This window comes from Cricetulus griseus, assembly GCF_003668045.3.
Source record: "Cricetulus griseus strain 17A/GY chromosome 1 unlocalized genomic scaffold, alternate assembly CriGri-PICRH-1.0 chr1_0, whole genome shotgun sequence".
NCBI lineage: Eukaryota > Metazoa > Chordata > Mammalia > Rodentia > Cricetidae > Cricetulus > Cricetulus griseus.
In genome coordinates, this window is record NW_023276806.1 from 129,407,985 (window position 1) to 129,435,769 (window position 27,785).

The window sequence follows — 27,785 nt, forward strand, 5'->3', positions numbered from 1 at the left end:
TCCCCCCCAAAATACATTTCCCCACCAAATACACATACACTGACATCAACTAAGCAGGTGACTTTTTAAAAACAAACACAAAGCTGACATTCAGAGGGAAAGGTCATTGGCTGAGCTGGGGTGGCCTAAAACAGCAACAATGACGAAGCAGCAGGAGGGGTTAGCGTGAACTGGAATGGGTAAGGGGCTGACTCAGTACTACCAAGGGGCTCGGGGAGACAGGCTTGGTACCCTATTCCATCCCCACAACTTGCCCCCAAACTTTAATTCCTCTTAAAACCTGCCCTTCCCCCTTTAAAAAAAAATGTTTTTTGTTTTTTTTTTTGTGGGCTCCAATGTGTCTTTTTAAAACCTCCCTTTTTAAGGGCTGCGTTTTCATGTTATCCACTTCAAGAATGCAGTAAGTCTGAAGGGGGTGTGCCCTCAGAAGTGGTTAGTAGAACCTCGTAAAAGCATCTTTCCCCAGCCCTTCCTTTGAGGGCACCATCTCCATCCTATCCTCCCTCCCAGGCATTAGAAACATCTTTTAGTCAGAAGTCCGTGGATAAGAACTGGATATAAAACTGCACACCTCTGCTGGGCATGGTGGGGGCGGTGAAGGGGCAGGAAGAGCTTTCCTTACGTAGTGCCGAACTCTCCAGGCTGAGGGAGGGTCCCAGTAGTGGGGGAGGGCTGTTCCTGGAACTGTGATCTCCACAGGGAGTGAGGGGGAGAGATGGCTGGCTGGCTCCTCACTGTGGAGGTGGCACAGGGGTGACTGTGCCTGGGCTTGGAGCTGTGGGGTCTGGAGGCAGGGGGGTGCCTGGGTCTGTGGAGAAAAGGAAGACAAGTGAGCTGGAGCAGGCAGAGACGGCTCCATCCCCAGACTCCACGCACGCACGCACGCACGCACGCACGCAAGCACGCACGCACACACGCGCACACAGAGAACTGGGCGTGGCATGCAGTGGGCGGGTAGATGAGTGAGGTGCCCACTCTGTGGAACTTCTTTTCCCAATACCCTTTAACACCTGACACTGGGAAAATCTCATACCCCAAACCATCCTCCTGCCCCCAAGGACTCTAAATGGGGCATCTGAATGTGGTGGGAACAAGCAAAGGAGTGCCATCGTCATGCAAATGGGTAGCTAGTTTCCAGGTTTACAGCTGAAGTCCTCTGTGCCACTGGACTCCTCCATGACCCACCAGTGAAAGGCCCCAACGTCATCCCAGGGGTGGCAGCTGCCAAATTGGGAAATGGAGGACAGGCAGAGAGGCCCTTCCTCCTGTATTCTAGTTTTACCAGACTGTTGAAAACAGTTGTGGAAATCCTAGCATCTAACCCTTCCCCGCTTGCCCTCCCTCCCACCGTGTGGAACCCTCTCCCTCACCCTTCTCCCCTCCTGGCCCCTTCTCACCTGGCAGTGGACTGGCACTGGGCAGGAGGTTGCCCTGAACAGCTGCCACAATGGCAGGGCTCTGGGCTGCGGCGGATCCGAGCCCCGGCCCGAGAGGCAAGGAAGATGGCATGGTGGTGGTCGCCGGCAGGTTAGGATGTAGAGGGTTCGCCATGGACACAGGCAGGTTAGGTGGGGGGATAGTGCCCGGGGCAAACGGGAGATGGTGGTGATGCCCATGCAGGTTAGGAGGAGGGGGAAGGTTAATACTAATGGAGTCAGCTAGACTACCAAATGGGATGATGGATGGAGCAGCAGGAGGAGGAGGAGGCGGCATGCCAAAAGGCAAACCCAAAGGAGCATTACCCGCCACGCCTGGGTGCCCGCTGCCTGGCACTGCCCCTGGCATCATTGAGGGAGGAGTTTGTTGGTTGGGGAACGGTGAGGGGCCTAGAAACAAAGAGGACAAAGAGGTGAGAGGTGAACCCTTGCGTACCAGCTCCAGCCTCACTAGCCACGAGCTGGTGCCACCTCCCCTTTTCCTGACACTAGAATAAGTGGTAAATTCTTGGAATAAAACCCCAGATATCTGTTTGGGAAAAATCCCTGCTGGTTTGGGGACAGAATATAATGGCGCCCACCTGTAGAAACTACAACCAACTCATCTCTGGGCCCATCAGGTCATCCCTTCAAGAAACCAGAATGTTTGGCTGGCTCTCTACAGCCAACACACACTGCAGAACTCATACTCACCATGGGGTCCAGGGGGGGGTACCCCTGGTGGGACTGCCCCAGGCTGGGGGGCTCCAGCTGCTTGTGGCTGCTGGGGCCCTGCAGTTGTCCCTGCCTGCCCGATCTGTTCAGAAGGACCCAAGCTTCCAGGAGGGGCCCCACTGCCAGCAGGAGCAGGGGCCACAGCTGCTGGAGCCACGGCTAGGCCATGGGCTGTGGGTGGCCCGGCAGCCCCGGCTGGGGGCAGAGCTGGCTGCTGCTGCTGCTGCTGCTGCTGCATGTGCTGGAAGTGCTGCTGCCGGGCCCTCATCTCTGCGTACTTCAGCTGCTCCATGTGGAAGGCTTGTCGGTCGGCCAGGAGCTGCTGCCGCTGATACTCCAGCTGCCAGTGCCGACGGAATACTGTTACCAGGTCCCACAAGATACTTGGGCAAATGCCTCGGCCTACTTTCTCTTTTCAAAGACCCTATCTCTCAGCTGGTGTTTCCCCAAGACCGAACCCTTGCTTCCTTTGTCCTCTGCATCCCACTCTTTTCATGCCTCCTCCCGGTATCCACATCCCTCTTCACTGCATGTTAGCAGATATGGTGTGGTTCTGGTTCATTTCAATCCCAAAACTCTGAACCTGTTATTACTCATTTCCAGTTCCTATCAACTTAAGTTTTCTTCCTTCAAAATCTGCTAAAAACTTACTGTTCTTAGGAAGCATTCCCACATGGATACACTGGCCCCTTGAATTTTGACTTTATTCTGAATCTCCCAGCACATAGTGTCCCCCCCCCCCCCCCCCGATACAGGGTTTCTCTGTGTAGCTTTGGAGCCTATTCTGGCACTCGCCACTCGCTCTAGAGACCAGGCTGGCCTCGAACTCACAGAGACCCACTTGCCTCTGCCTCTGGAGTGCTGGGATTAAAGGCGTGCGCCACCAACGCCCACTTGGCCAGGCACTCAGCTTTATGAAAATCTAGTAAGAGGTAAGCATTGCTTGCTGCCAGACCTAGAGATGTAGCAGTCAAAAAGCCTACTTAGCGGCTCACCTGTGGAAGTCGCTAGGAACCCTGCCCTACTCCTGTCTGCTGTGATGTCCTGTCAGCCTCAGGACCCCTAAGCCCAGTTTCTGGCAGGGCTCCAGGCTCCTGCTGACTTCTGACTGGATGCTACTCACTGCTTCTCGCTCCCGGTCCATTATCGTCTCCAGCTCCTCAAAATGGCGGAGTTTGATCTCTAGTTTCTTCATTTGGGTCTCCACCAGCAGAGCCACCAAAGACTTGATCTTCCTCTCTTCAACAGCAGCCAGGTGCTAGGCAAAGAGTGTGACAGGGTCAGCCTGAGGACTCAGTGACAGACACCCCAGAGAGAGAGGGAAGGACAGAGGCTGGCAGGTTTAAGAAGGAAGTATCGATGATCACAACTCACAATAGTGTAACTGTAACTGTTTTAAATGAAAAGCATGTAGAAAAAGAACAGCAAATGCTAAGACAAGTAAAAGACATTAAAGGGCTAGAAACAGCCAATGGTAAGCGATTTAGAAGTTTAAAGAGATGACTAACTCATCTAGGGTAAAAGTGAAAAGGAGCAGAAGGGAAGGTTAGAGGTGAGCAGCTTCCTCTCCAAGAGCCGCCCTCACCTTGGCTTTGACTGCAGCGGCGGCCAGGGCAGCCGCAGCAGCTGTGGAGAGGTTGCCCTCACCAATGTCTCGCTCCACCTTCGTTTTCCTTTCGCCTTCTGACTCCACCACTTCCTTCACGACTTCCTCCTGGCCTTCTTTTGGCTCCTTGTCTTTCTCAGGATCAACTGTGCCAGGACAGAGGTAGAATTAGCCTTATTTTAACGGCAGGCACACCCCCTTGTCATGTGTGCACGCGCCATGCTGAGCAGCTACCTATTGGGTCCGCATCGCTCTTCTCGGACTCCTTCTCGCTGTCCCCTTCTTTCCCTTTCTCCTCATCCTTCTTGGGAGCCTCACTGGCTTCCTCCTTTGCTTCTTCCTCTGCAGCCCCCGCTCCTTCCCGTGGTTCCTGCAGCTCCAGAAGAAAGGAAGACATCAGAGGATGCTGTTCTCACAGGGGCCCAGGCTAGTGACTGACTCAACCTCTTTATCTCTGTGCGTGCATGCACAGTATGTGCTGCACACACATGTATGGGTGTGTACATGCCAAGGCCAGAGCAGGACACTGAGTATCTTACTGCCTTAAGCCAGGTCCACCCTCCATTGGGGTCCTACAACGGGGTTACAGGCGTGTAAAACAATGCCAAACTTTTTACATAGGTGTTAGGGACTCTAATTCACATTTGTAGAACAAGCACTCTCACCCACTGAACGATCTGCTCAGCCCCACCGTGACCCCTGACTTCAAGAGACTACCCTTCCCCTGGATCCCTGATCACCACGGACAGCTTCTTCCAGACCCAGGCCACTCACTCCGTACCTTAGGCTCCTTCTTCTCATCTGATGTCTGGCCCTCTGCCCGTGCCTCATCAGTACTGCTTTCCTCTGGACCCATGGAGAAAGGAAAGAAAAGAAAAAAAAGTCTGAGAAGTCCCATCTATGTGACAATTTTCCAGTAGCTGAAACCTCAGGGACAAGACCAGTAGAAGGAAGCCCGATTCCCTATGGTGACATCATGAAGGAAAACATAACTCCATGGATTTTCTCTCCCACTTGTGCTGTGGTGGAGCCAGGCCAGGATGGGCATGGCACAGAGAGGCCAGCTGGCTCTAGATCTGGCTCTTGGTGAATGGGAAGAAATCTAAAGCTCCTGCTCACCAATGCGCTCAGGCTCATCAGCAGTGGTTCCCGCAATGCCGCTGCTTTCCAGACCAAAGGCAGGGTCTGCTTTGCCTGTGACCTTGGCTGCTTCTTCCACTTTCCGCACATGGGCTTCCACCAGGGCTGTGGGCACCTCTTCCTTCATTCTGGAGAACTCTTCTGTAAGACCCAGAGGGGGAGAGGCTGGGACAGTTCTGGTCACCCCTGTGCAAGCTTTCTCATGAGCCCGGCTTCCTCTAAGAGCAACACGGAGTTAGACAGGTGCCTGACCTAAGGCAGCAACAGACAAGGCCAGCAGGGCAGCCAGACTTGAGGTTTCACTGTGAGCATCTAACCTTGTAAAAGTAAACTAAGAAGGCCAGCCCCCCTCCCCCAGATTACCTAGGGCTGACTTGGCAGCAGCAGAGGCAACTCGGGGATCGACGACAGAGGCCAGGAAGGCAACAGTGCTCATAACAGGGTTTCCCGACTGACTGAAGGGGATGGGCTGGTAGGCCAGAGGGCCTAGGGAGGCCTCTGAGTCCTCCAGGTATGGGTCTTCAATGGGAAGGCGAAGAAAATGCAAGATGCACTCATCCTGCGTGCGGCTTCCCACATGTTCAGACACTTTGTTCCAGTCATCCTTGTACATTTCCAGAGCCTGGTGGGAGTGGTGGAGACACAACTCCGCTTACTTCGCCACTTCCTTGAAGGTCAGCTCCCCCCATCCCACTAAAGGCATCTGGCTTCAAAGTCCTTGGTGTTCTGGGATTTCTGCATTCTGCTGGACCCAAGGGGGATCTCCAAGTAGCACACGAAGAAAGGATTTGGTATGACAGGAATGACAGACACCAGGCTGCATGAGCACTCCCCACGCACAGGCTGGCATCCCAGCCGCTTCTGTCCTCAGCAGAGACAGCACTCCGTGCTTTACCCAGTTACCTCTAGGAGCAGCAGCGTCTCCTGCTCTGTCCACTCCCGAGTGGCGCTGGCTGCAGCTTTGCTCTGCAGGGAAACAGAGGCGCCTCAGGATAGAGGAACCAAGCTATGTAGGGTGAAGGCTGTCAGGCCCAGGCTGGCTGCACCTCATACCTTGGAGGGGACACTCTTCTTTGTGTACATGTCTGTGCGCAGTCCAAAGTTTTGCATGTCTGTTGGTTTCTCTTTGCCTTTGTCAGGAAAGTTGAGCATTTGTTGGGAAGCAGAGCTCTGCTATTTGTGGAAGGAGGAAAAAAAAGAAGTAAATATAAGTGGCCACAGGGGCCAGAAGCAGAGAGAGAGAGAGAGAGAGAGAGAGAGAGAGAGAGAGAGAGAGAGAGAGAGAGAGAGAGAAAGGGATGCCTGGCTGGGCGGGACTTCCTCCCTTACTGCTGCAGCTCCTCTGCTCTCTTCTTTCCAGGCAGGGGTCCCCCAGTGAAGGGGCAAATAAACAGCCCAGGGGGGTCTGCACCCCACCTACCAGCTCTGGCTTGCCCTTAGCCGTCTCTGGCGCCAGGTCATCCAGCTCTTTGCCCTTCCGCCCAGCCTTGGTATCAGCATCAACCTGGCGGCCCTGGGGGACAGAGCTTGGCGTCATGGAAGCTGGGCAGGAAATGGCCAGGCCAAGGCCTTGGAGGCCTAAAGATCAAATGCTGGGCGGCCCAAAAGCTCTGGGGACACTCATGCCACTGTCCCATGCTGCCTCCATGATTAATTAGACATGTAGCTGGCATGACAGACATTTGTAGTCACATGCATCGTCACAGACTCTAAGGAGCTGGACAGTAGATCCTAATCCTAGATTCAGTTGGTATCTTTGTGTTATCCACACAATGTTTTCTTCTCTTTTTAAATAATGTATGAAATGGAAATGGGAAAAAATGAAGGTGATAATACTTATGAGGCAAAAAAATATGGGAAACATGGCAAAGCATAAAAACTTCATCTGAGTTATCACAAGTGACTTCTCTATCTGCTCTGTCTCCTACATTAGCCTGTCTGTTCCCTGGGATGAGGGGCAACTTCTCTCACTCACTCAACAAGTGCTTACAGCTTAGGTATTGGGACTAAAAGAAGGTGCTAAACACATGTGCTGATTCCTGTGGCCCCCTTCCAAGTCATGCTCAAAGAAGAAACCCTACCACACTCCTCAATCGTTACTCTAAAAAATATAAAAATAAAAAAGTAAACAGAAAAAGAAAAGTCCAAAGAAGCCCTGTCTTATCCACACACCCTTGTCCCCAGCACCCCTCACCCTACCTGTGGGGTCTTGGGCTGAAGAGGCACCAGCCCTGATGGTGTGTCCGCCAAGACATGGAAGTGAGAAGTGGGTGGAGGCCCCATTGGGGTTGGCCGGCTCTCGGCATCTACCTGGTAGTTAATAAGACCCCACTGTTCCAGGAAGGCATGGACCCTGTGAGAGAAAGGGAGGCTGGGTCACATGGGGAGGCCAGAAAGGAGAAGGAACCCTCCTATCGCCCACTCATTACCTCCAGTGAAACCCAGCTACACACCCCCAGCCTGGACCTCTCCATGCCCACACCCTAGTAACTGTCCTTTCCTAGATAGCTAGTAAAGTTCATCCAACTGTCTTTCAGCTAAGGACTCGGCCCTCTGTCCTCCTTTACATCACATTTCCAATCCCCTAACCCTGTTATGACAGGGCCTTTCCCTAGGTGTCTTCTCCTGCTTATGCCCTGTATTCCTGAAAGCATCTGTAGCTCTGCCACAGCCCACACACAGATGTCCTCTCATTCCCACTCTCCTCAGAAGAAAGACCCACCTCATGATAGCGCAGACATCACCCGCCAAGTTCCGCCGGCAGGCAGTGGATGTTAGATACTCCTGGGGATTCAGTCGGTAAGTGTCAATCATGAAGTTTCGATATGCCAGGTAGCTTAGAAGAATCAGAAAGACGAATAAGAGGAAGAAAATTAATGTTTGTTGAGGCCCAAGGAGGAAAAGTGATAAAAGTGCTAAAGATTCCTCCTGTGTGACAAAGATGGAAAAGACAAGATTGTTTAACTCAATGAGCACCCAGCATGTCTAACTGCGTAGCATTCCAATGTTTCCTGCTGGAGGCTGGAGAGGTAACCCAGTAGTTAGGAGCACAGAAGACCTAGGTTCAGTTTCCAGCATCCGCGTGGTGGTGCATAAGCACCCATAATTCCAGTTCCTGGGAATCTGGTACCCTCTTCTGAACTCCATGAGCACCAGCCACACATGGTACACATACATATATGCAAGCTAAACACTCACACATAAAATAGTACATCTAAAATACAAATGGCTCCTGTATGCTCCTTGATGGCTTTTTAATTAAATGAAGCATCCCTTAATTTTTTTTTTTTTTTTTTTCGAGACAGGGTTTCTCTGTGGCTTTGGAGGCTGAACCATCTCTTAATTTCACCTTGGATTCCTAGCTTCCCAGGTGCTGAGGCTACAGGACGGATCATCATGTTCATCTTACCCAACTTTTGAAATAATAATTTAAAGGTAAGGAAAAAAGATACCTGTTTCCCAAGACAAATCAAAGTCCTTATCCATGCAACCAGCCAGTCAGCCTGATGCTGGAAAAGGGCCTTAAAGGATTGTTCTTCTTTTTTCCCTCTCTTTCTCTCTCTCTCTCTCTCTCTCTCTCTCTCTCTCTCTCTCTCTCTCTCTCTCTCTCTCTCTCTCTCCTCGTTTTTCAAGCTTTGGAGCCTGTCCTGGAAACCAGACTGGCCTCAAACTCACAGAGATCCGCCTGTCTCTGCCTCCCGAATGCTGGGATTACAGGTGTGTACCACCCCCGCCTGGCTGCTTTTTTATGTGTGTGGGTGTTCTGCCTACACACATGTCTGTGTACTACATGCACATCTGGTACCAAGGATGTCAAATAGGGTTGTTAGCTCTCCAGGAACTGGGAGCTGCTGACAGATGTGAGTCACCACATGAGTACTGGGAATCAAGCCTGGGTCCTCTGCAAGAGCAGCCAGGGCCCTTTACCATTGAGGCATCTTTCCAGCCTTTAAGAGCTGCTTTTTCAGAGGCAGACACTCACAGCTAAACACTGAACTGAGCTCCTGGAACCTAGCTGCAGAGAGGGACGAATCCGGCTGGTGAAACCCACAGAACAGCTGACCTGAACAAGGGGGAACTCAGGGACCCCAGACTGATAGCTGAGAGGCCAGCATAGGACTGATCCAGACCCCCTTAACGTGGGTGTCAGCGAGGAGGCCTTGACAATCTATGGGGTCTCGGGTAGTATTTATCCCTGGCAAACAAATGGACTTTGGGAGCCCATTCCACATGGAGAAATGCTCTCAGTCTGGACAAATGGGGGAGGGCCTAGGCCCTGCCTAGGATATGACAGACTTTGAAGATTTCCCCACGGAGGGCTTCACCCTCCCTGGGGAGCAGAGGGGGGATGGGGTGAGGGCTTGGGGGGGTGTCGGTTGGGACCTGGGAGGAGGGGAGAGAGAGTTGGGAGTAACATGTGAAGCAAGCTTCTAATTTAAAATAATAATAATATTTTTAAAAAGAGCTGCTTTTTGGGGGGAGGGCCTAGGCCCTGCCCAGGATGATGTGACAGACTTTGGGGATCCCCCATGGAGGGCCTTACCCTCTCTGGGGAGCAGAAGGGGATGGGGGGGATTGGTAGGGGTTGGGGGAGGAGAGGAGGGAGAGGGAGCAGGGATTGACATGTGAAGCAGGCTTGTTTCTAATTTTAACTAATAAAAATAATTTTAAAAAGAGAGTTGCTTTTGTTTTGGCTCTTAAAATTTTTATTTATGGGGCTGGAGAGATGGCCCAGTGGTTAAGAGCACTGGCTGCTCTTCCAAAGGACCCGAGTTCAATTCCCAGCACCCACATGGCAGCTCATAGCTGTCTCTGTTACTCTAGTTCCAGCAGATCTGGCATCCTCACACAGACATATATACAGGCAAAACACCAATGCACAGAAAATAAAAATAAATAAAGACCCTGCCTCAAATTTAAAAAAAATTTTATTTATGATTTTTTTAACTTGTCATTGCTGAGACAGAGTCTTGTGTGGTACAGGCTGGCCTTCAACTTGGTCTACGGCACAACTCCATGTCCCAAGTGCTGGGATTATATACCACCATCCTGGCTTTTGATTATTTGTTTTCATTTATTTACTTATGTAGAGTCAGAGTCTCATGTAGCCTAAGCTGGCTTTAAATCTGCTAGATAGCCAAGGATAGCCTTGAACTGCCAATCCGCCTGCCTCTGCCTCCCACGTGCTGGTATTAAAGACCTGCACCACCACTGCTGGCTTAAAGTTAGTATTTAGATATAACAGTTTTTAAATTTATTTACATTTATTTATTCTTTGCATGTAGGCACTGGCAATCCATGGCCCACATGTGGAGGCTAGATGACGACATTCATGAGTTGGTTCTCTCCTTCCAGCATGTGGGACCCAGGGACCAAACTCAGGTCAGACTTGGAGCCTGTTGAGCCATCCTTTAAGCTCTCTCACTCCTTCTCTCTGTTTTCTTTTAAAACTCTATTATTTTTCATGCATTTTTGTTTGCTAATTTTATGTCTGTATGCACGAGCACCATGTAGACCCTAAATTGTCAGGTCTGACAGCAGGGGCTTTTACCCACAAAGCCATTTAGCTTGGTCTGGAACTTGCTTTGTAGCCCGGACTAGCCTACAGCTGCTCAAATGCTGGGATTACAGATGTAATTTATATTTTGAATTTAGAAAGTAAGACTTAAAGCCAGATGCCAGTCTTATCATGATGATGTTGTCAAGCTATCTGAAACCTAAGACTCCTCTGGTGTCATGCAGGGTGTCCATAAGCTGTGTCTGGCAGCTGCAGCTCAAGAAATGGCAGCTGCTGGGCTAGAGTGATGCAGACCCCAGCATCAGTGCTAGACCACTCAGAGCAGCCTGTGACTCCAATTCCCACAGATCCAACACCCTTCACATGTACACACCCACATACAATAGTTTAAAAAACAAAATACATATTGCTGGGTAGTGGAGGCAGGCTGATCTCTCTAAGTTCAAGGCCAGCCTGATCTACAGAGTGAGTTCCAGGACAACCAAGGCTACACAGAGAAACTCTGTCTCAAAACAAAACAAATCTGAATATTTAGAAAAAGGTAGCTGTTTATATATAAAGTATAAAATCTGAGAATCTGAGCCAGACTAGGGATCCAGATCCTGGTTTTACTGACTTATGTCATCTGTTCCCCGCACCAGGTCCTAGTCTGTAAACTAGAGACAATAGTTATGGGCCTTATGAGACAGACACTCAGACTAGCCAGAGCATGGTGGAGACTTAAGTCAGCACTGGGGGTGATGCTCTCAGTAGATGCCAGAGGTTCTCATTCACTATTCCTGAAAGCACACCACGTGGAATCATGACACCTGGTAACTAATTCCATTTCCTTTCTCACACAGTCCCTGCCCTCCTCAGGAGGAGAAAGAGACCCACACCAGCTGAGGAGGAAGGAGCAGGAGAGAAAGGATGACAGCACCGAGGGGAGCTCAGCAGCAGCAGGCACAAAGGGGACCCTGACCTCAGTCTCATCCACCTTGTCATGCGCTCAGCCAACACCCTAACCACAGGCAAATTCTAAGCTAGGTATCTTACAGGAGCCAGAGAGACAGACGAATAAGAAGTTTGCAGAGGGCTCAAGGTGGGAAGCTGTTAGGAGAGATTGTCCCCTACATGATACACACGGAAACTAGCACTTATCAGAGTCAATCAACACCAACTTATAAGCCCTAAAGCTGTAATTTTATTACTTACTTTTGAGATGGGTCTTACTATCTGGCCCTGGCTGGCCTCGTCCTCACAGAGATCTGGCATGTGTGACAGTGCTAGGAAGAGCTTCTGTGCACGCCAGGAACGTGTTCCACTATGGAGCCACATTCTCCAGCCTAACCCTGGACTTACACACCACGCTTCCAGAGTGCCACCCTATCTCACAATTCTGAGAACTGGACCTTCCTTTTCATTCCTTCTTTTGTTTTCTCCCCTTGGAGAAAGTCTGGCTAGGAAGCCCACACTGGTCTCAAATTTGAGTTCTTACTTCAGCTTCCCAAATGTGAGGATATGAGCCACCAGGGTTGACCTTATCTTGTTTCTCTATCAGAATTTCAACCTCGCCACAGTCATATCCATTTATTTAAAGTGGCTGCATATCCTAGGGTTGTGTGTGTTTCAGATAACAACAATTATGGACTGTACTTCTCTGCATCTATTATAACATTTGCCGAGTGGGAGCAATGGGTACTTGTCTTATACCAAAGACCATGCTCTCCTTTGTCATCCTCAGGCACACCTATGAACATGTTTTCACGTGTTAGGCTGTGGCTGGCCTGTGGCATCTGTCGTGTCTTTGTATACCTAACAGAGAGCCTGGCTAGATGCCGCTAAATCTGGAAGGGTGAATGCAGAAAGAACACCAAACAAAGTCATGGGCTGAAGTCTTACATCTCTGGAGTCTTGGACTTGTTCTTGCCGTTGAAGAACTCAGGCAGAGCCCTCCGTTCAATGGCGTGAACGCTGCAAGAGAAATCGCAGTAGACTCAGAAGGCATTAAGGGTGGAAGAGAAGCCCTTTTAAGGGGTATGGGGTCGGTAAGCAGCCCTAAACCCTAGCAGGGAGCCAGGAACTCCTAAAGTCCTGGAGTGTCTCTGGAAGGAAGAACACCGTCAGCCTCACTGAGGCACAAACATCTTCTGTGTGGGAGATGGGACTGGCACAGGGAAGGACAGGAGGGTAAGTTGGCCCCATACCTGTTGTAGTCAAACCAGGCGGCATAGCTGGGAATGATGATGTGGTGTGTCTGCTCAGTCACGTTGTCCTCGTGCAGGTCTGGGTTCTTGGTCTGCTCCCCTTTGTTGCCCGTGCTGCTGTCATCCTCATCCTATGAGCATGGAGGCTGCTGGACACTCAGCTCTCCCCCTCCCCGCCTAGCACCCGCAGCTTCTCCTACACCCAGGAGCATGGACACTAACAGGTGATGAGGGTGAGCACCATGGGCCCTGGGGCTCTGAGTGGCTGCAGCACTGAGCAACAGCTAGTTTACTCTATGGTGGGAAAAGCCCAGGCAGAAGGAACTCTAGTCACAATCCCACAGAGAGGTAGAGCCTCTCCACACTGGCTCCACCTTGCCCGTTGTCTCCATGCTTTCATCCTCCTGTTCATCTGAAAGGGAAAGAAGGCGAGCTTAAGGCCAGAGCCTCCAGGCAGCAAGCACCTCCTGGAAAGCCAGAAGGCTGGGGAGTCGAGCTGAGCTCTCCCTGCCTCCAGCACGGCCTGCCTTAGGCTCCCTGTCTTACCCAGGTCAGTCATGGTGCCTCCTTTGACTGGGGCCGACTCCGAGTCCTTCTTAGTGTTGACTGCCAGGAGAAAGAGCCATTGTATTAGACATGTTGGCCACAGTCAAGCCCTTACTTTCAATTGTTAGTAGTCTTTTTAATAAATAAGATCTATTTATTATGTATACAGCCTTTTGCCTGCATTCATTCCTGCACACCAGAAGAGGGCACCAGATCTCATTACAGATGGTTGTAAACCACCATGTGGTTGCTGGGAATTGAACTCAGGATCTCTGGAAGAGCAGCCAGTCCTCTGAGCCATCTCTCCAGCCCAACTATTAGTAGTTTTACAGATCTTGCTTTCTCAAAAAAGTTTGAAACACACTTGTTAATTTACTGCCTTACCCAACCAACAATTTCATTTAGCTTCTTTATCTATGTGTATGAACTCCCATGGTTCTCCTGCTCTGCCTCCCGAGAACCTGGCTCCCTGTATCACCTTTCATTATGAATTGGAAATAGATCATCCTGTAGATAAGTAGACATCATTCCATGATGCACGGACAACTGAACCTAGAGCTGCATGTGCAAGTGCCCCCCCAGGGTCACAGCCCTGGCCCCAAGCCTTTTCTTTTGTTTTTTGAGATGGTATCTCATGTATTCCAGGCTTCCAACTTGCTAAGTAACCAAGAATAACCAAGTTCTCCACTTCTTGAGTGCTAGGGTTACAGCCACGCACCACCATCAAGCCCAGTTACCCAGCACTTTTTTTTTTTCCTTTTTAATTTTTGGTTTTGGCTTTTTGAAACAGTCTCAGGCTGCAGAGATTGCTCTGCTGTTAACAGCACTGGTTGCTTTTAGAGAAGTCCTTTTCAGTTCCCAGCATTCACATGGCGGTTCACACCCATCTATAACTGTAGTCTGATGCCCTCTTCTGGTGTGCACATGTACATGCAAACACCCATATACATTAAATACATAAATAAATAATTAAAAAAAACAAACATACATTCAAGCAGCTCAGGTTGGTTTTGAATTTACCATGTGGCTAAGGCTGGCTTTGAACTCTTGTTCAACTAGCCTCTGCCTGCCAAGAGCTGGGATTACAGGTATGATCTAGTACACTTGACATTGCTTTTTCTTTTGAGACAGAGTCTCATTAAGTTGCCCGGGTTGATATTAGGTGTCATTCTGCAGCCCAGGTTGGCTTTGTACCACTCACAACCTTCCTGCCTCAGTCTTGCAAGTATGCTACACTACCAGGACTAGTTGAATGGTTAGGTATTTTTGTTTTGTTTTGTTTTTGTTTTTCGAGGCAGGCTTTCTCTGTGGCTTTGGAGGCTGTCCTGGAACTAGCTCTTGTAGACCAGGCTTGTCTCCAACTCACAGAGATCCGCCTGCCTCTGCCTCCCAAGTGCTGAGACTAAAGACGTACGCAACCACCACCAGGCTAACCTTGAACATTTTAAAGCAAACGACACTCTCCTCAGTCACACATAAAAGCTCAGGAGGAAACAGCTTCCCAAATCTCACCTTGAACTGTATTTCTGGAGTATTTGAGGCTAGTGGATAGGACAGAAACTGCAAACCAGTACTGGGTACAGTGGCCTCCACAGCAGAACCCTCATACAGTGTACCAAACATGGCCCACCAAAATACAGAAGAGACACAGGGTTTCTCTTTAGAGCTGTTCCTGCTGCCCTTTAGTTTTCTTTTTCTAAAAAAACTATTTGCTTTTTAATTATATGCATACATGTATATGCATGTGTAAAGGTGCCCCTGGAAGTCATTAGAGAGCACTGGATCCCCTGGAGATTGTTTATTTAATGTAAGCCATCTGGTGTGGGTACTGGGAACTCCAGGTCCTTTGCAAGCACAGGCACAGCACACACTCTTAGCTGCTGAGCCACTTTTAGCCCCAACATTTTTCTTTTAAAAAATTTCACAGCCAGGCAGTGGTGGCACATGCCTTTAATCCCAGCACTCAGGAGGCAGATGCAGGCAGATCTCTTGTGAGTTCGAGGCCAGCCTGGTCTCCAGAGTGAGTTCCAGGACAGGCTCCAAAGCTACAGAGAAACCCTGTCTTGAAAAACAAACAAAAATTTCAAATTTCCTGATCATGTGTGAGGAGTGTGTGTGTGTGTGTGTGTGTGTGTGTGTGTGTGTGTGTGTGTGTGTGTGTGTGTGTGTGTGTGTGTGTGTGTGTGTTGTGTGGAGGTCAGAGGTCTACATTGGTGTGATCTTATGTCACTGTCCTTTGTTTCTCACTGACCCTGAGCCCACTGATTCAGCTAGAATGACTAGTGTGCAAGGCCCTGGGTTCCTCCTGCCTCCACCTCAGCACGGGGATCATGGAACAAATTGCCACACTAGGCGTTTTATACGGGCACTAGGGATCTTAACTTGGATCTTCATGATGACTCATTCTGCAGCACTTTTGAGACAGGGTCTCTCTCATGTATCCCAGGCTGGTCTTCAACGACTATTCTCCTGCACCTCACATGTTGGAATTATAGGGCTGCAACACAGTACTGACTAAGCACTGAGCTCTGGGCTTCATGCATGCCAGGCAAGCACTCTCATAAGCAATATTCCCAGTCTAGCTACTTTCTTTACAAAGACAGATGGGGTGGGGGACACTGGGAGAGGAGTGAGGAGAAACTGAGGCTGGGGTGTGAAATAAATTTACTAAGACACTTTTTAAAAGACAAGCCTGGCGGTGGTGGCACACGCCTTTAATCCCAGAACTCGGAAGGCAGAGGCAGGTGGATCTCTGTGAGTTTGAGACCAGCATGGCCTACAGAGCAAGTTGTAGGACAACCTCCAAAGCAATACAGAGAAACTCTGTCTCAGGAAAAAAAAAAAAAAAAAAAAAAAGATTGACTGGTTGTGTGTGCGCACAAGCATGAACCACGGCAGAATCGTGGAAGCCAGAGGATAACTTTTGCGGAGTCAGCTCTCTCCTCCCAGTTTGTTTTGAAGCAGGGTCTTTCTGTGTTTTCTGCTGCTTTGTTTCCTATGGAAGCCTACTCACAGCCTGCCTTTTTTGTTTTTTTTTTTTCGAGATAGGGTTTAGAGTCCTTGGGCTTGAGTGGCAAGCACCGTTACCCACAGAGCCATCACATTGGCTCAGTTCCATTATTTAGAAATACTTATTTTTATTTATGTGTATCTGTATGTCTGTGAGAACAATACCAGGTGTATGCAGGTGTTCACAGAGGCCAGAAAATGAGTTCCAGGACAGCCAGGGTTACACAGAGAAACCCTGCCTTGAAAAACAAAAACAATAAATAAATAATTTTTTGAGATTCCTTTTGCTAGAATGCACATCTGTGTACCATCTGTATGCAGTGCCAGAAGAGGGTGTTGGATCCTATGGTACTGGAATTAGACAATTGTGAACCGCCTTTGTGGGTGCTGGGAATCAAACCTGTGTCTTCTAAAAGAGCAGTAATTGCTCTGAACCAATGAGCCAACTATCTAGTCCCAACCCAATCCATTTTTTAAATGATAATGTTTGCATATGTTTTATAATGGTCCTAAAGTAATGTTTTGGTGGTATAATTTGCATAATTTGTCTTGAAATATAGTTTATTGATGGGAATGTACAATCAAAAGTTATTAGGGTAGAGAGATAGCTCAACTAAAGTGCTTGTTGCACAAGCCTGAAGACCCAATCAATCCTCAGTACCCATGTAAAATGCCAGGCACAGGCAGTGGTGTGACCTCATAATCACAGTGATGGGGAAGTGGAGAGAAGCAGGTCCCTGAAGCTTTCTGGCAAACCAGACAAAACCTGAAGTCCCAGGTCTCAGAACACAAGGTAGGGGTGTGCAAGATGGTGCAGTTGCCAATCCCTGGAGGGTAGACGGAGAGAACCAACTACCAACTCCTACCGTTGTCCTCTGACCTCCACACATGCAAGTTCTCTCTCTCTCTCTCTCTCTCTCTCTCTCTCTCTCTCTCTCTCTCTTTCTCCCTCTCTCTCTCTCTCTCTCTCTCTCTCACACACACACACACACACACACACTGTAAAATAAATATTAAAAGCACAACGTACAGGCTCTGAGAAGTCACACCTAAAGCTGAACACTGGCCTCTACATGCTTGCATGTGTGCACACACACACAATAGGGTTTGGAGGGATAGAGCTGTAGCTCAGTGGTAGAACGTTTGCTAATGCACAGGTCCTAGGTTTGATCCTCGGGACAGAAAAACAGAGTTTGCAGACCACTGCTATTAGTTGGCAGCATGTCCATATCAGACATGAATATAACGCAGGAGGATTCCTTGGGGTAATGGCAACTTCACTAAGCAGCTATGTGGAAGGGAAAACTCCTTTAAAGATCTGGAAACTCAGCCTTTTTAGCAACTTGGCATAGCAGGGATGGGAAGGGTGGGGGCTGGTCTGGGGGCTCGGCTTGGCCCATACCTGTTTTGGGGAGTGTCACCTCTTCCACATTTGGGACTGGAGAGGGCTCATCCATGTCTTTCGTCAAGTCTTCTTGTTCCTCTTCTCTATGGCCTCGCTTTGACTTGGTATAAGGTGTTGAGGGTCTGGGAAGGAAAAGAGAGAAAGCCATCAGGGAGGAGCTGGGTGGAACAGAAACTGGTACATGCAGAGTGATGTGGGTGGAGCAGAAGGCTATCTGTTGGGCAGCTAAGCTTTCCTTCAGTTTCATGATGACTGGGACCAAAACCATCATAAGAGGACACAGGAAGATTCCTTCACCCTCCTCTCACTCCCAGCCAGGGGCAGTCACTTCAAGAAGCATTTGTCTTTCCTTTGACATGCATCAAGAGGACGTGCATGTGGGAGAGAGTGAGAGGTTGCATACCCTTTCTTAGCATTCTTCTTCTTAGCTTCTGGGGTTGGTGAAGGAGATGGAGAGCGCTTCCTCTTCTTATAGTTCCCTCCCTTCTTGTCCCGTCGGTCCGAATCCGGGCTGTTTACCTGCACATTAGAGAGCTGGGATGAATGTCAGCCTCCAGTTCCCACTGAGGCTGGTTCTGAGGTGTAAGCTAAGAGCTTAAGAAAAAGGAGCAGAATTTTCACCTCATCTGTCAATGTCTTAGCTGAAATCTTCTTCCGTCGGGAAACAGGGCTTTTGTCATCATTGACTTCATAGTCTTCCTCATTCATCCACTCATTGAAAGTGTCTGTGTCGAGGATCCACTTCGCATGAACCTGAGATACAAAGCAGGTCACACTGAGACTAACCAGAAGCCATGGCTCTGCCCAGAAAATCTCAGCATACTAAGCCCAAGTGCACAGAGCCCCTGCTCCCTGACAGAGATTCGGTCCTGGGGGTCCTTCCAAGGGTTTCTCACCTTCCTAGGTTTCTCAGGAGTAGGTGCATCTTCCACAGAGGCTTCAATTTCACTAGCTGGGATCCATGTGTCATAACTGCCAGAAGAGATTCAGCATCAAATAAAGACAACATGACGGGGTGGTGGAAGCAAGGCACAGTCTTGCACTTTTCAATTTTTTCTTCCACTGCATGGAGATGGAGCTAACAAGCTCTACCACTGAGTTATATACCCAGTCTTGCCTTTTCCATTTACAAAAAATATTCAGCTGTTGATTTGTCCAACTAAATTGGGATTCTCTTTACCTTAAAGCAATAAAAGCGTATTATAAAATATTTCAAGCTGCTGGGTATGGTGGCTTATGTCTGCAATCTCCGCACTCAGGAGGTTGAGGCAGGAAAATCGATGCAAGTTCAAAGCCAGCCTGAACTATTTAGAGAATTAAAGGCCAGACTGGTCAGAGTAGTCAGCTTGTCTCATAACAAAAATGCAAGAGGGCTAGATGTAGCTCAGTGGTGTGTAACTGTCGAGCAACACAGGCTCCTGGACTCCAGAAACTATCAACAACAAACCAGGAACAAAAACAATAAAGCCAGGCTTGGCAATGCTGCTTATAATCTCAGAACTCTAGAAGCTGAGGCAGGAAAATCTTGTGTCTGAGGCTGCCTGAGGAGCATAGTGACACTGTCTTAAAAGCCCAAATAGCAAACCAATCAACAAACAAAAACGATGATGAAGACAAAGAAGAAGGAGAAGGAGAAGGAGAAGGAGAAGGAGAAGGAGAAGAAGAAGAAGAAGAAGAAGAAGAAGAAGAAGAAGAAGAAGAAGAAGAAGAAGAAGAAACTTAAAAAAAAGTTTGAAAATAATCTAGCATAGGTGACTATGGGAATCTGAGACAGGGGATTGATTCCGTTGAGTCTTAGATCACACAGTGAGTCCTGGGTATCTGTATCAGCTCATACCACTCCTTCAAAAAAAAAAAAAATTACAATTATGCCTGGTGGTGGCAAAACCCTTAATCCCAGCACTCAGGAGGTAGAGGCAGAAGGATCACTGTGAGTTCAAGGCCAGCCTGGTCTACAGAGAGATCTAGGATAGCCAGAGAAACCATGTCTCAAAAAAACAAACAAAAAAAGAATTACAATTATATAATACTGGTATTGATGTGATGTTTTCTTTCATTTTTTTTTTAATCTTACATGCTACTTTTTTTCCCCCAAAAGGGAGGTCATCCCATGTCTCCTAGAGGGCTTAGAAGTCCGAGGCTCAAGCGACACTCCTGTCTCTACCCTCTGGGTATCTGAAACTACAGATGCTAACCAACATGTCTCACTTAAATTTGCCTATAAACTATCCATATTCTATCACTTTGAAGGCTGCATAATAGCCCAGGGTGATTATATACATTTTTGGAAACATTTTCCTAGTATTACACTGTTTTAACTTTTGTTTTAAGACATGATTTCACATAGCTTAGGCTGGCCCTAAACTTCCTAGGAAACTGAGGATGACTTTGAATTCTTAATTCTCTTCCTTTGGCTTCTCAAGTGTTGAGATTACAGATTGTGACAATGCTTGCCTTTGTTTTTGATCAAAACCTATGGACTTCAGCCATTGAAACGGCTCAGTGCGTACAAGTGATTGCCACACAAGCCTGGTGACCTGAGCTGGGTCCCTGGAATCCCACAGTGGAATGGAAGCACTGGCTTCCATCCCTGGCCTCCCAATGTGTACCTGTATACACACACTAAAGCATGCATATACAGACACACACACACAAATAAGAAAGGCCAGGGTTGGTAGAGCAACCCTTTAATCCTAACACTCAAGAGGGAGAGGCTGGTGGATCTCTGTGAATTCAAAGCCAGTTTGTTCTACAGAGCAAGTCAGGCTAGCCACGGCTGTGAGACCTTGTCTTAAACAAACTGTATGTATGTATGTATGCATGCATGCATGCATGCATGCATGCGTGTATGCATGTATGATAAAAAAGGAAATAAATTGACATGGGAATGATACAGTCAGCAAGCACACAGACCTGACTTCTATGCCAGAACCTATATAAAAATTCTGGGCATGGGGCTGAGGTGATGACTCAGTAGTTAAGAGCAACCATTGCTCTTATAGAGGACCCAGGGTCAGTTCCCAGCACCCATATTATGGCTCACAACTATCTCTAACTCCTGTTGAAGAGAATCCCCAGGCACCCTCTTCTGATCTCTGCAGGCACCAGGCATGCAGGTGGTGCACAAACATAAATGCAGGCAAAATGCTCACACACATAAAATTAAACAAACAAGCCAACAATGTGGTACAAGTTCTGAAACCCCAGAGCTTCAAAGGTACAGACAGCAGGAGCTCCAAGGCCCTCTGGCCATCCAGTCTACACCAGTTGGTGAGTTCCATGCCAATGAGAAACCCTGTCTCATTCCTGAGGATGAACTTGAGGTTATCCAATTAACCCCACACATACATACACAGAGTAGAAACACATTTTTAAAAATTGCTAGGCAGTGGTGGCGCACATATTTAGATCCCAGCATTTGGGAGGCAGAGGCAGGCGGATCTCTGTGAGTTCGAGGCCAGCCTGGTTTACAGAGTGAGTGCCAGGATAGGCTCCAAAGCTACACAAAGAAACCCTGTCTCAAAAAACAAAACAAAACAAATAAAAAAAAATAAATAAAAATCAAAGAAAAAGGAAGCAAACATACACACAAAAGCCAGTTTACATACAAGCACCGAGGAAGCTGAGGTAAAAGGATTGCTACAAGTTTGAGGCCAGCCTGATCTACATAGCAAGTTCCGTGCCAGCCTGGATTACATAGCAAAATTCTGTATCCCACCCCCACCCCCCCAAAAAACAAATAATGAAATAAACACCCAGAACAGTGCCTTCTTGCTCTGCCAGACAGCTTCTGTGTCTGGTTGCTGCTTCTCCTGACGGCCCTGAGAACCCATCCTCACCTGTCAGGGTAGTAGCCCCAGTGCAGAAGAACTTGTTTGTCCCTCTTCATGACGGGTCGCACCCATTCCTCTGAGGATAGAGACAGAGAAGAGGGAGCAATAAGCTGAGGGAAACACAAGGACTAGACAAAGACTCTACCTAAGCACTCTGCTCTTCTAGCAGGAGACTCAATAACGGGAATCCATGGGATGAGGATTCAGGATTGCAATGCCCAGAGCCTCAGGTGTGTATGGTGAACTAAGTTGTCCTCCATCCACCAGCCCAAGCCATCATAGCAGAGAGGAAGACCCGGTCTCACCTTCTTCTAGGTTCCCTGGGACAGGATACACAACATGGGAGGCATTGCTTTTATCCTCAGTGATGGTTCCCTGGATAGCACAGGGAAAAGCAGGTAAACCTACTTCCTTTTGAGTTACTCTCAGGTATAAATATAAGAATTAAAATCTAAGCACAGACCTGCCCGTCTAACTACATCTTTCTTGCAATGGCATTACGTGGCAAAAAAACACAGTGGTAACGATGTGTTAGCATTGGGGAAAAGCCAACGAATTAAATATTACCACAGACAACCCTCTGTGTGGATGCGCTGCATAGTGGAGAGGTGTGTGTGGCGTACTGCCTGTGTGTGTGTGTGTCTGTGTGTGTGTGTGTGGCGTACTGCCTGTGTGTGTGTGTGTGTGTGTGTGTGTGTGGCGTGTGTGTGTGTGTGTGTGTGTGTGTGTGTGTGTGTGTGTTGTGTGTTGTGTGTGTGTGTGTGTGTGTGTGTGTGTGTGTCTGTGTGTGTGTTGTGTGTGTGTGTGTGTCTGTGTGTGTGTGTGTGTGTGTGTGTGTGTGTGTGTGTGTGTGTGTGTGTGTGTGTGTGTGTGTGTCTGTGTGTGTGTGTGTGTCTGTGTGTGTGTGAGTGTGTGTGTGTGTCTGTGTGTGTGTGTGTGTGTGAGTGAGTGTGTGTGTGTGTGTGTGTGTGTGGCGTACTGCCTGTGTGTGTGTGTGTGTGTGTGTGTGTGTGTGTGTGTGTGTGTAAGCTAGAGGTCAACTACAAGTGACCTCTAGCTTCTATTTTCCACCTTATTTTTTTAAGACAGTGAACCAGGAGCTTGACATTTCAGATTAGCTGGTTAACAAGTCCCCGGGATCTACCTGTTTCTACTTCCTAGCTCTCGAGTCATAGGTAGAAACTACAACACCCAGGTTTTACATGTGTTCTGAGGATCCAGACTCAGTTCTTCATACTTACATAAGAAACTGAAGTCATCGTCCCAGCCCTACCCACCAGAAATTTAAAGTGGACTCTGTGCCCATCCATAATATCCCACTTCTCATTAAAAAGTAGTTCCAGTAGGGTGGTGGTGGCTCATGTCTTTAACCCCAGCACTCAGAAGGCAAAGGCAGGTGGATCTCTGTGAGTTCAAGGTCAGTGTGGTCTACAAAGTCACACAAACCCTGTCTCGAAAAACCAAACCAAACAAACAAATAAAAAGCAGTTCCAAAGAAGAGAGATTTTGTTGTGGTTGTTTTAATAGCATCACTTTTATAGCTGAGGCAGGCCTGAATACACTATGTAGCCAAGGATGACTTGAACTGTTTTGATCCTCCTGCCTCCACTTCCTAAGTGCCAGGGCACATCATGGCACCTGATTGCAGGGTTATGTTTATCTGAAATTAGGTCTGTCTAGTTCAGTGGAAGACATTCTCCTTCATCCAGGCCAATATAGTGCCAAGGGGCAGTGATAAGTCTATCAAGCCTGGGGAACAGAGCTGACAAGCAGGACAAGTGCTGTTCAAAGTGTGAGTAGAGAGGGCCACAGCACAGGGGAGAACGTGGCACAAGTTGCTTCCTGATGGAAGACACATCAGTTGTGGAGAAACGCACTGTAACAGGGGTGACAATGCGTGAACCAGTCAGGAGTTCAGGAGCCTGACTTACCTGCCTCCCTTCACACTTACCTGATGCCTCTTAACAATGTCTTTTAATTTTCCCAGCAGCTTAGGCTCAATCTCTGGGCACAGGAAAATGTTAGGTCGAGACAGGCAATTATTCTGTGAGGAGGAGAAGTGGATGAGATGAGGAGAGACTGCTTTATATTCTTTCTGCGAAAAGGAAAATGGATGGGAGGAAGGGCTTGAACGTTACCTGTACCAAGGACTTCTCAATGGTCATGAACATTTCTACATTGCGGTCCATGCGAGACGGATTCTGGAAATCGTAACGCCGCCTTGTAAAGGGATGATAATCTAGTAAGTTATAGTTTGTGTGAGGGCACAGGACTCATTTATGTTTTTATTTTATGTATATGGATGTTTCGCCATGTTTGTAAGCACCATGTAAATGCAATGCCTGAGGAGGCCGTAAGAGGTCATTGGATCTCCTGTAACTGGGTTACAGAGGGTTGTGAGCAGCCATGTGGGAGCAGGACCACATCTTCTGCAAGAGCAGCCAGTGCTTTAACCATTGAGCCATGTCTTTAGCCCCAAGGGTACATAACTTGTTTTTTTGTTTTTGTTTTTTTGGTTTTTCAGGATAGAGTTTCTCTGTGTAACAGTCCCAGCTATTCCTGGAACATACTCTGTAGACCAGGCTGGCCTCAAACTCACAGAGATCCACCTGTCTCTGCCTTCTGAGTACAGGGATTAAAGGCTTGTGCCACCAACTCCCAGCTTGGTACAGAACTTCTTAACAATTAGGAGGTAATATTGTCACAAATTTTGCCCAAGTCACAACTGCATGATTCACTCTATGTGTTAAATCAAAAGGACAAAGTTTGAGATGCCAACCTAAAAACCCTCTTCCCAGACACACTGGTTCTTGGGGACTGTTCTGGCTATGCCATCTATTTTTCTGATCTATCAAAATAAAAGACACATAGGATTTCTAATGCGTCCTCTGGCTTCAGAAGGACCCCAGGAAACACTGGGAATTTTCTTTAAACTAAACATGAACAGCAGAGAGAAGGCATCTCACCATCCCTGGTCACTCTTGAATTTGTAGGCAGCTGCCAGAATGTGGCACAGGGATCCTCCTGCTTTGAAATCTAGGAAACATTTGATCTACAAAATAGAGACCAGGAAGAAGTGTGAGTTACATTGTAAATAAAAACCTGCCACAAAAATCCCACTCTGAACTCATCTCCTTCTCAAATGTTTTGTTTTGTTTTGTTTGTTTTTTTGAAACAGGGTTTCTCTGTGTCTTTGGAGGCTGTCCTGAACTAGCTCTTGTAGACCAGGTTGGCCTCGAACTCACAAGAAATCTGCCTGCCTCTGCCTCCCAAGTTCTGGGATTAAAGACATCAGCCACCATTGCCTGCCAGGACACTGTCTTAAAAAGCAAACAGCCAGGCATTGGTGGCTGATGCCTTTAATGCCAGAACTTGGGAGTCAGAGGCAGGCGGATCTCTTGTGAGTTCAAGGCCAGCCTGGTCTACAAGAGCTAGTTCAGGACAGCCTCCAAAGACACAGAGAAACCCTGTCTCGAGAAACAAAACAACAACAAAAAAGAATCCCTGGAGGTATAAGCCACCATGTGGGTACTAGTAATGGTACCCAGATACTCTGCAAGTGCTCTTAACCACTGAGCCATCTCTCCTGCTCCCAAATGTCATACCCTTTTAAACCATAACCATGAGAGACACACCAGAGGACTAAACCCCATATTCTCAGATTACTTGTGGCACAGGGGTTTTCTAAAATAACAGGAATAGCCAGCTGGGGACTAGTTCAAGCTGTAATGCCCTGACTACTAATGACGACAATTACTGTAGGAAATAAACCTACCAAAATTACGAAATTTGAAGAGAAACAAGATGAATTTATTTTTTCTTTTGAGACAGGGTCTCATAACATGGGACACAGTATCAGAACTGCTATGTAAATCAGTTTGGCCTCCAACTTTTGATTCTCCTGCCTCAACCACCCTAATTCTGGGATTCTGTGTACTAGGAAAAGAAAATTTAAAGCAAAACAACAAAAACTCCCTTTCCAGTTTGGAGGATTCGTCCCTTGCACTCACCGGCAGTTTAGTAAGGGGTGCATTGCTGACATGCTTGCCAAAAACCTCTTCCTGAAACTGGAGCAACTGCACAACCAGGCTAGACAGGGACTTGTTGGTCGGTGGTTCTGCTTGTATGTACTGAGGAAGAAGGGAAAGGAAGAGAAACAGATTCTAGACACGCTCTCTACCACCTCCCGTTTCTTTTCCCTGTGTTCTTGGAAGCACCTGGGACAGAGTTGTGCCTTTCTCCTCCACGTTGTCTGTCTATATCAAAAGGGCTCTAGCAGCTCCTGCATTTTACTGTCAGTAGCCCAGGTTGCCAGCACTGGGGACAGACAGCAAGGAACACTTTGCACTCTTATTTAGCTGCACCCCAATGCTGGCATTGCACAACACCCTGATAGCTGGTCACCTCATCCCCAGCAAACAGTTAAAATCTTGAAGCTTTATGAAGTTCAAGGCAAGGCAACAAAAATCCCTTTGAGGCTCTAAGTGACACAACAATGTATTTCTTGGGGGAACACGATAAAAGACCAGGCTTCCACCCATAATGGTATCTTAAGAGAGCAAAGAAGAGAGGCAGGGCAATCTAACTTCAAAACTAAGCCTGTACATTTTGCTTCCACTGAAACCTGACATGATTGTCATTGTAGGGTCTCCTCTCTAGCAAGGAGGGCAGACCACCCACCGGGCCTGAGGATAAGTAGGAAGCCCGACATCTACCTATCCTTTTCTGAGGAAACAATGACCTCAAGCATTTCCCTATGGTGCTACCTGGAATCCTACCTTTCTGTTTTGTTCACTGATCCAAGGAACTAATTTTCTCTTTACCTTTTGACCCTTATTTCCTCTACCCTAATCAGAGTCAGACCTCTCTCGGTGGGAGGTGTCAAAAGATCTGTGAAGGGAGAAGTAGATGACAAAGAGTTCAGCACTTGAAAGCTGAATCGGGTCACAGCTGTCAATCCCCTTGGGGCGATAGACTAAGACCCTTGTCTGGTCTCCCTTCAAAAGGTCAAAAGCAGACTGGGAAGCAGAACCTCATGCTGGGGGTACACACAGGAGTCACAGACCCAACAGCTGTTTGTCAAGAGTCTTGACACCCATAGAGACCCCAACTCAAAGCAGGGTTAGTGGAGAGTTCTGAGGCTGACCACTGTATTCTGACAGGTTGCAAAGCTGGGATAGGAAGAGTTGGGGGCTGTAAAAGAAAATAAGTGGTGGGGGGGGGAACCTTAGGCAGGGGTATCTAGGAAGCAGGCCATATCCAGGAAAAAAAAAAAAAAAAGCCTAGAGACAATGAAAACACCAGAATGAGATTTGGGTTTTTTTTTTGTTGTTGTTGTTGTTGTTTGCTATGTTTTTAAAAACAGGTAGGGCTTCTTGAACCCTTTTGTTCACCACCCTTATTATTTCCAGTTACGGGGTGGGGGTGGGGACTGGCGATATGAAGCTTACCCTATCCTCTGGCCCTCAAAACCCAAGCGACGCTGGCTAGCTAGCTAGCTAGCTAGGCTGGGTTGCAGAGCGACTTTATTGTGAAGCCAAGGGGCCCGATGCCCTGGCCCCCGAGGAGGAGGGAAGGGGATAAAGCCTGGGGGACAGGTGATCCCCCAGGTAGAGACGCTTCCCACGGCCTGTCCCGTGCCTGTCTACCCTCCCGCTTTCTCCGTCTGTCTCTGGACGGATACAAAGCACCGAGGAGGGAGGCCCGGGCCGTGCCGGTACCTGGCTCGGCGGGGAAGCTCCGGCGCGGGGGGTGGGGGAGACACCGCGGCTCGCACACCGGAGGAGAGGAGGCGCGCGGCGGTACCCGGCCGACCGGGTGGCCGGCTCTGGACCGGTTAGCCTCCGGGAGAGCGAGGGCGATCGGGCCCTGGGCCGCCGCCCCGAGCCCCGGGCGAGCCCCGGGCAGAGGGCACAGTGGGGGCGGGGTGGGGAGGGGGCGCGGCGCTGCGCTGCGCGGGGAGGCCGCGGGGAGGGGCGCGGCGCGGCGCGGGGCGGCGAGGCGAGGCTAGGCGAGGCGGCCCGAGGGTGGGCCGGCCCCGGGAGAGCCGCGGCCCGCGAGCCCTTTGTCCCGGCCCGCCAGCCCGGCGTACCTTCTTGTAGTTCTTGCCGAGCCAGAGCCGCACGTTGTCGAACTGGGTCACGGTGTCCGCGGCCTCGTAGTACTTCACGTTGGGGCCGCCGTCCTTCTTCCGCACCGCCATCTTCTCGGGCTCGGGCCCCGCCGCCGCCGCCGCCCGCCCGCCCCGCTCAGCTCAGCTCAGCTCAGCTCCCGCCTCCTCCTCCGCCCGCCTCCCGCCGCCGCCTCCCCGCCACGGCCGCCGCCTCCCGCCGCCTGGGCCGGCCCCGGCCCGCGGGAGCGCCCCCTGCTGGCGGCCCGGCCCGACGCGGCCA

The 27,785-nt window shown here is 48.9% G+C and overlaps 1 protein-coding gene across 13 annotated transcripts; it reads right to left on the reverse strand.

The window, feature by feature from the left end:
- Positions 1-45: 45 nt before the first annotated feature.
- Smarcc2 (SWI/SNF related, matrix associated, actin dependent regulator of chromatin subfamily c member 2) lies at positions 46-27,645 on the reverse strand. 13 transcript variants are annotated; one of them, XM_027392685.2, is made up of 29 exons: positions 27,485-27,645; positions 25,404-25,523; positions 24,360-24,445; positions 23,532-23,613; positions 23,345-23,437; positions 21,699-21,768; positions 21,400-21,469; positions 18,457-18,532; positions 18,182-18,313; positions 17,964-18,094; positions 17,558-17,682; positions 13,147-13,206; positions 12,975-13,012; positions 12,601-12,731; positions 12,296-12,367; positions 7,619-7,732; positions 7,096-7,249; positions 6,317-6,409; positions 5,950-6,066; positions 5,800-5,862; positions 5,260-5,518; positions 4,876-5,037; positions 4,538-4,602; positions 3,991-4,132; positions 3,736-3,902; positions 3,274-3,408; positions 2,130-2,490; positions 1,398-1,826; positions 46-808 (listed from the first exon to the last, which is right to left on the reverse strand). In XM_027392685.2, the coding sequence occupies exons 1-29, from the start codon at positions 27,593-27,595 to the stop codon at positions 732-734; spliced, it is 3,735 nt and encodes a 1,244-aa protein (XP_027248486.1). In that variant the 5' UTR covers positions 27,596-27,645; the 3' UTR covers positions 46-731. The 13 variants fall into 13 exon arrangements, with proteins under 13 accessions (XP_027248486.1, XP_027248487.1, XP_027248485.1 ...); XM_027392686.2 differs by having other exon boundaries at positions 3,991-4,126; positions 5,950-6,069; XM_027392684.2 differs by having other exon boundaries at positions 5,950-6,069.
- Between the last annotated feature and the right edge of the window lie 140 nt (positions 27,646-27,785).

Coding starts and splice junctions, on each gene's coding strand:
- Smarcc2 (XM_027392684.2), bottom strand. CDS start 27,595: ATGGCGGTGCGGAAGAAGGACGGCGGCCCCAACGTGAAGTACTACGAG. Junction 21,470..21,698: donor CCCAGGGAACCTAGAAGAAG/GTGAGACCGGGT, acceptor CTCTATCCTCAG/AGGAATGGGTGCGACCCGTC. Junction 13,013..13,146: donor AGGCACCATGACTGACCTGG/GTAAGACAGGGA, acceptor TTTCCCTTTCAG/ATGAACAGGAGGATGAAAGC.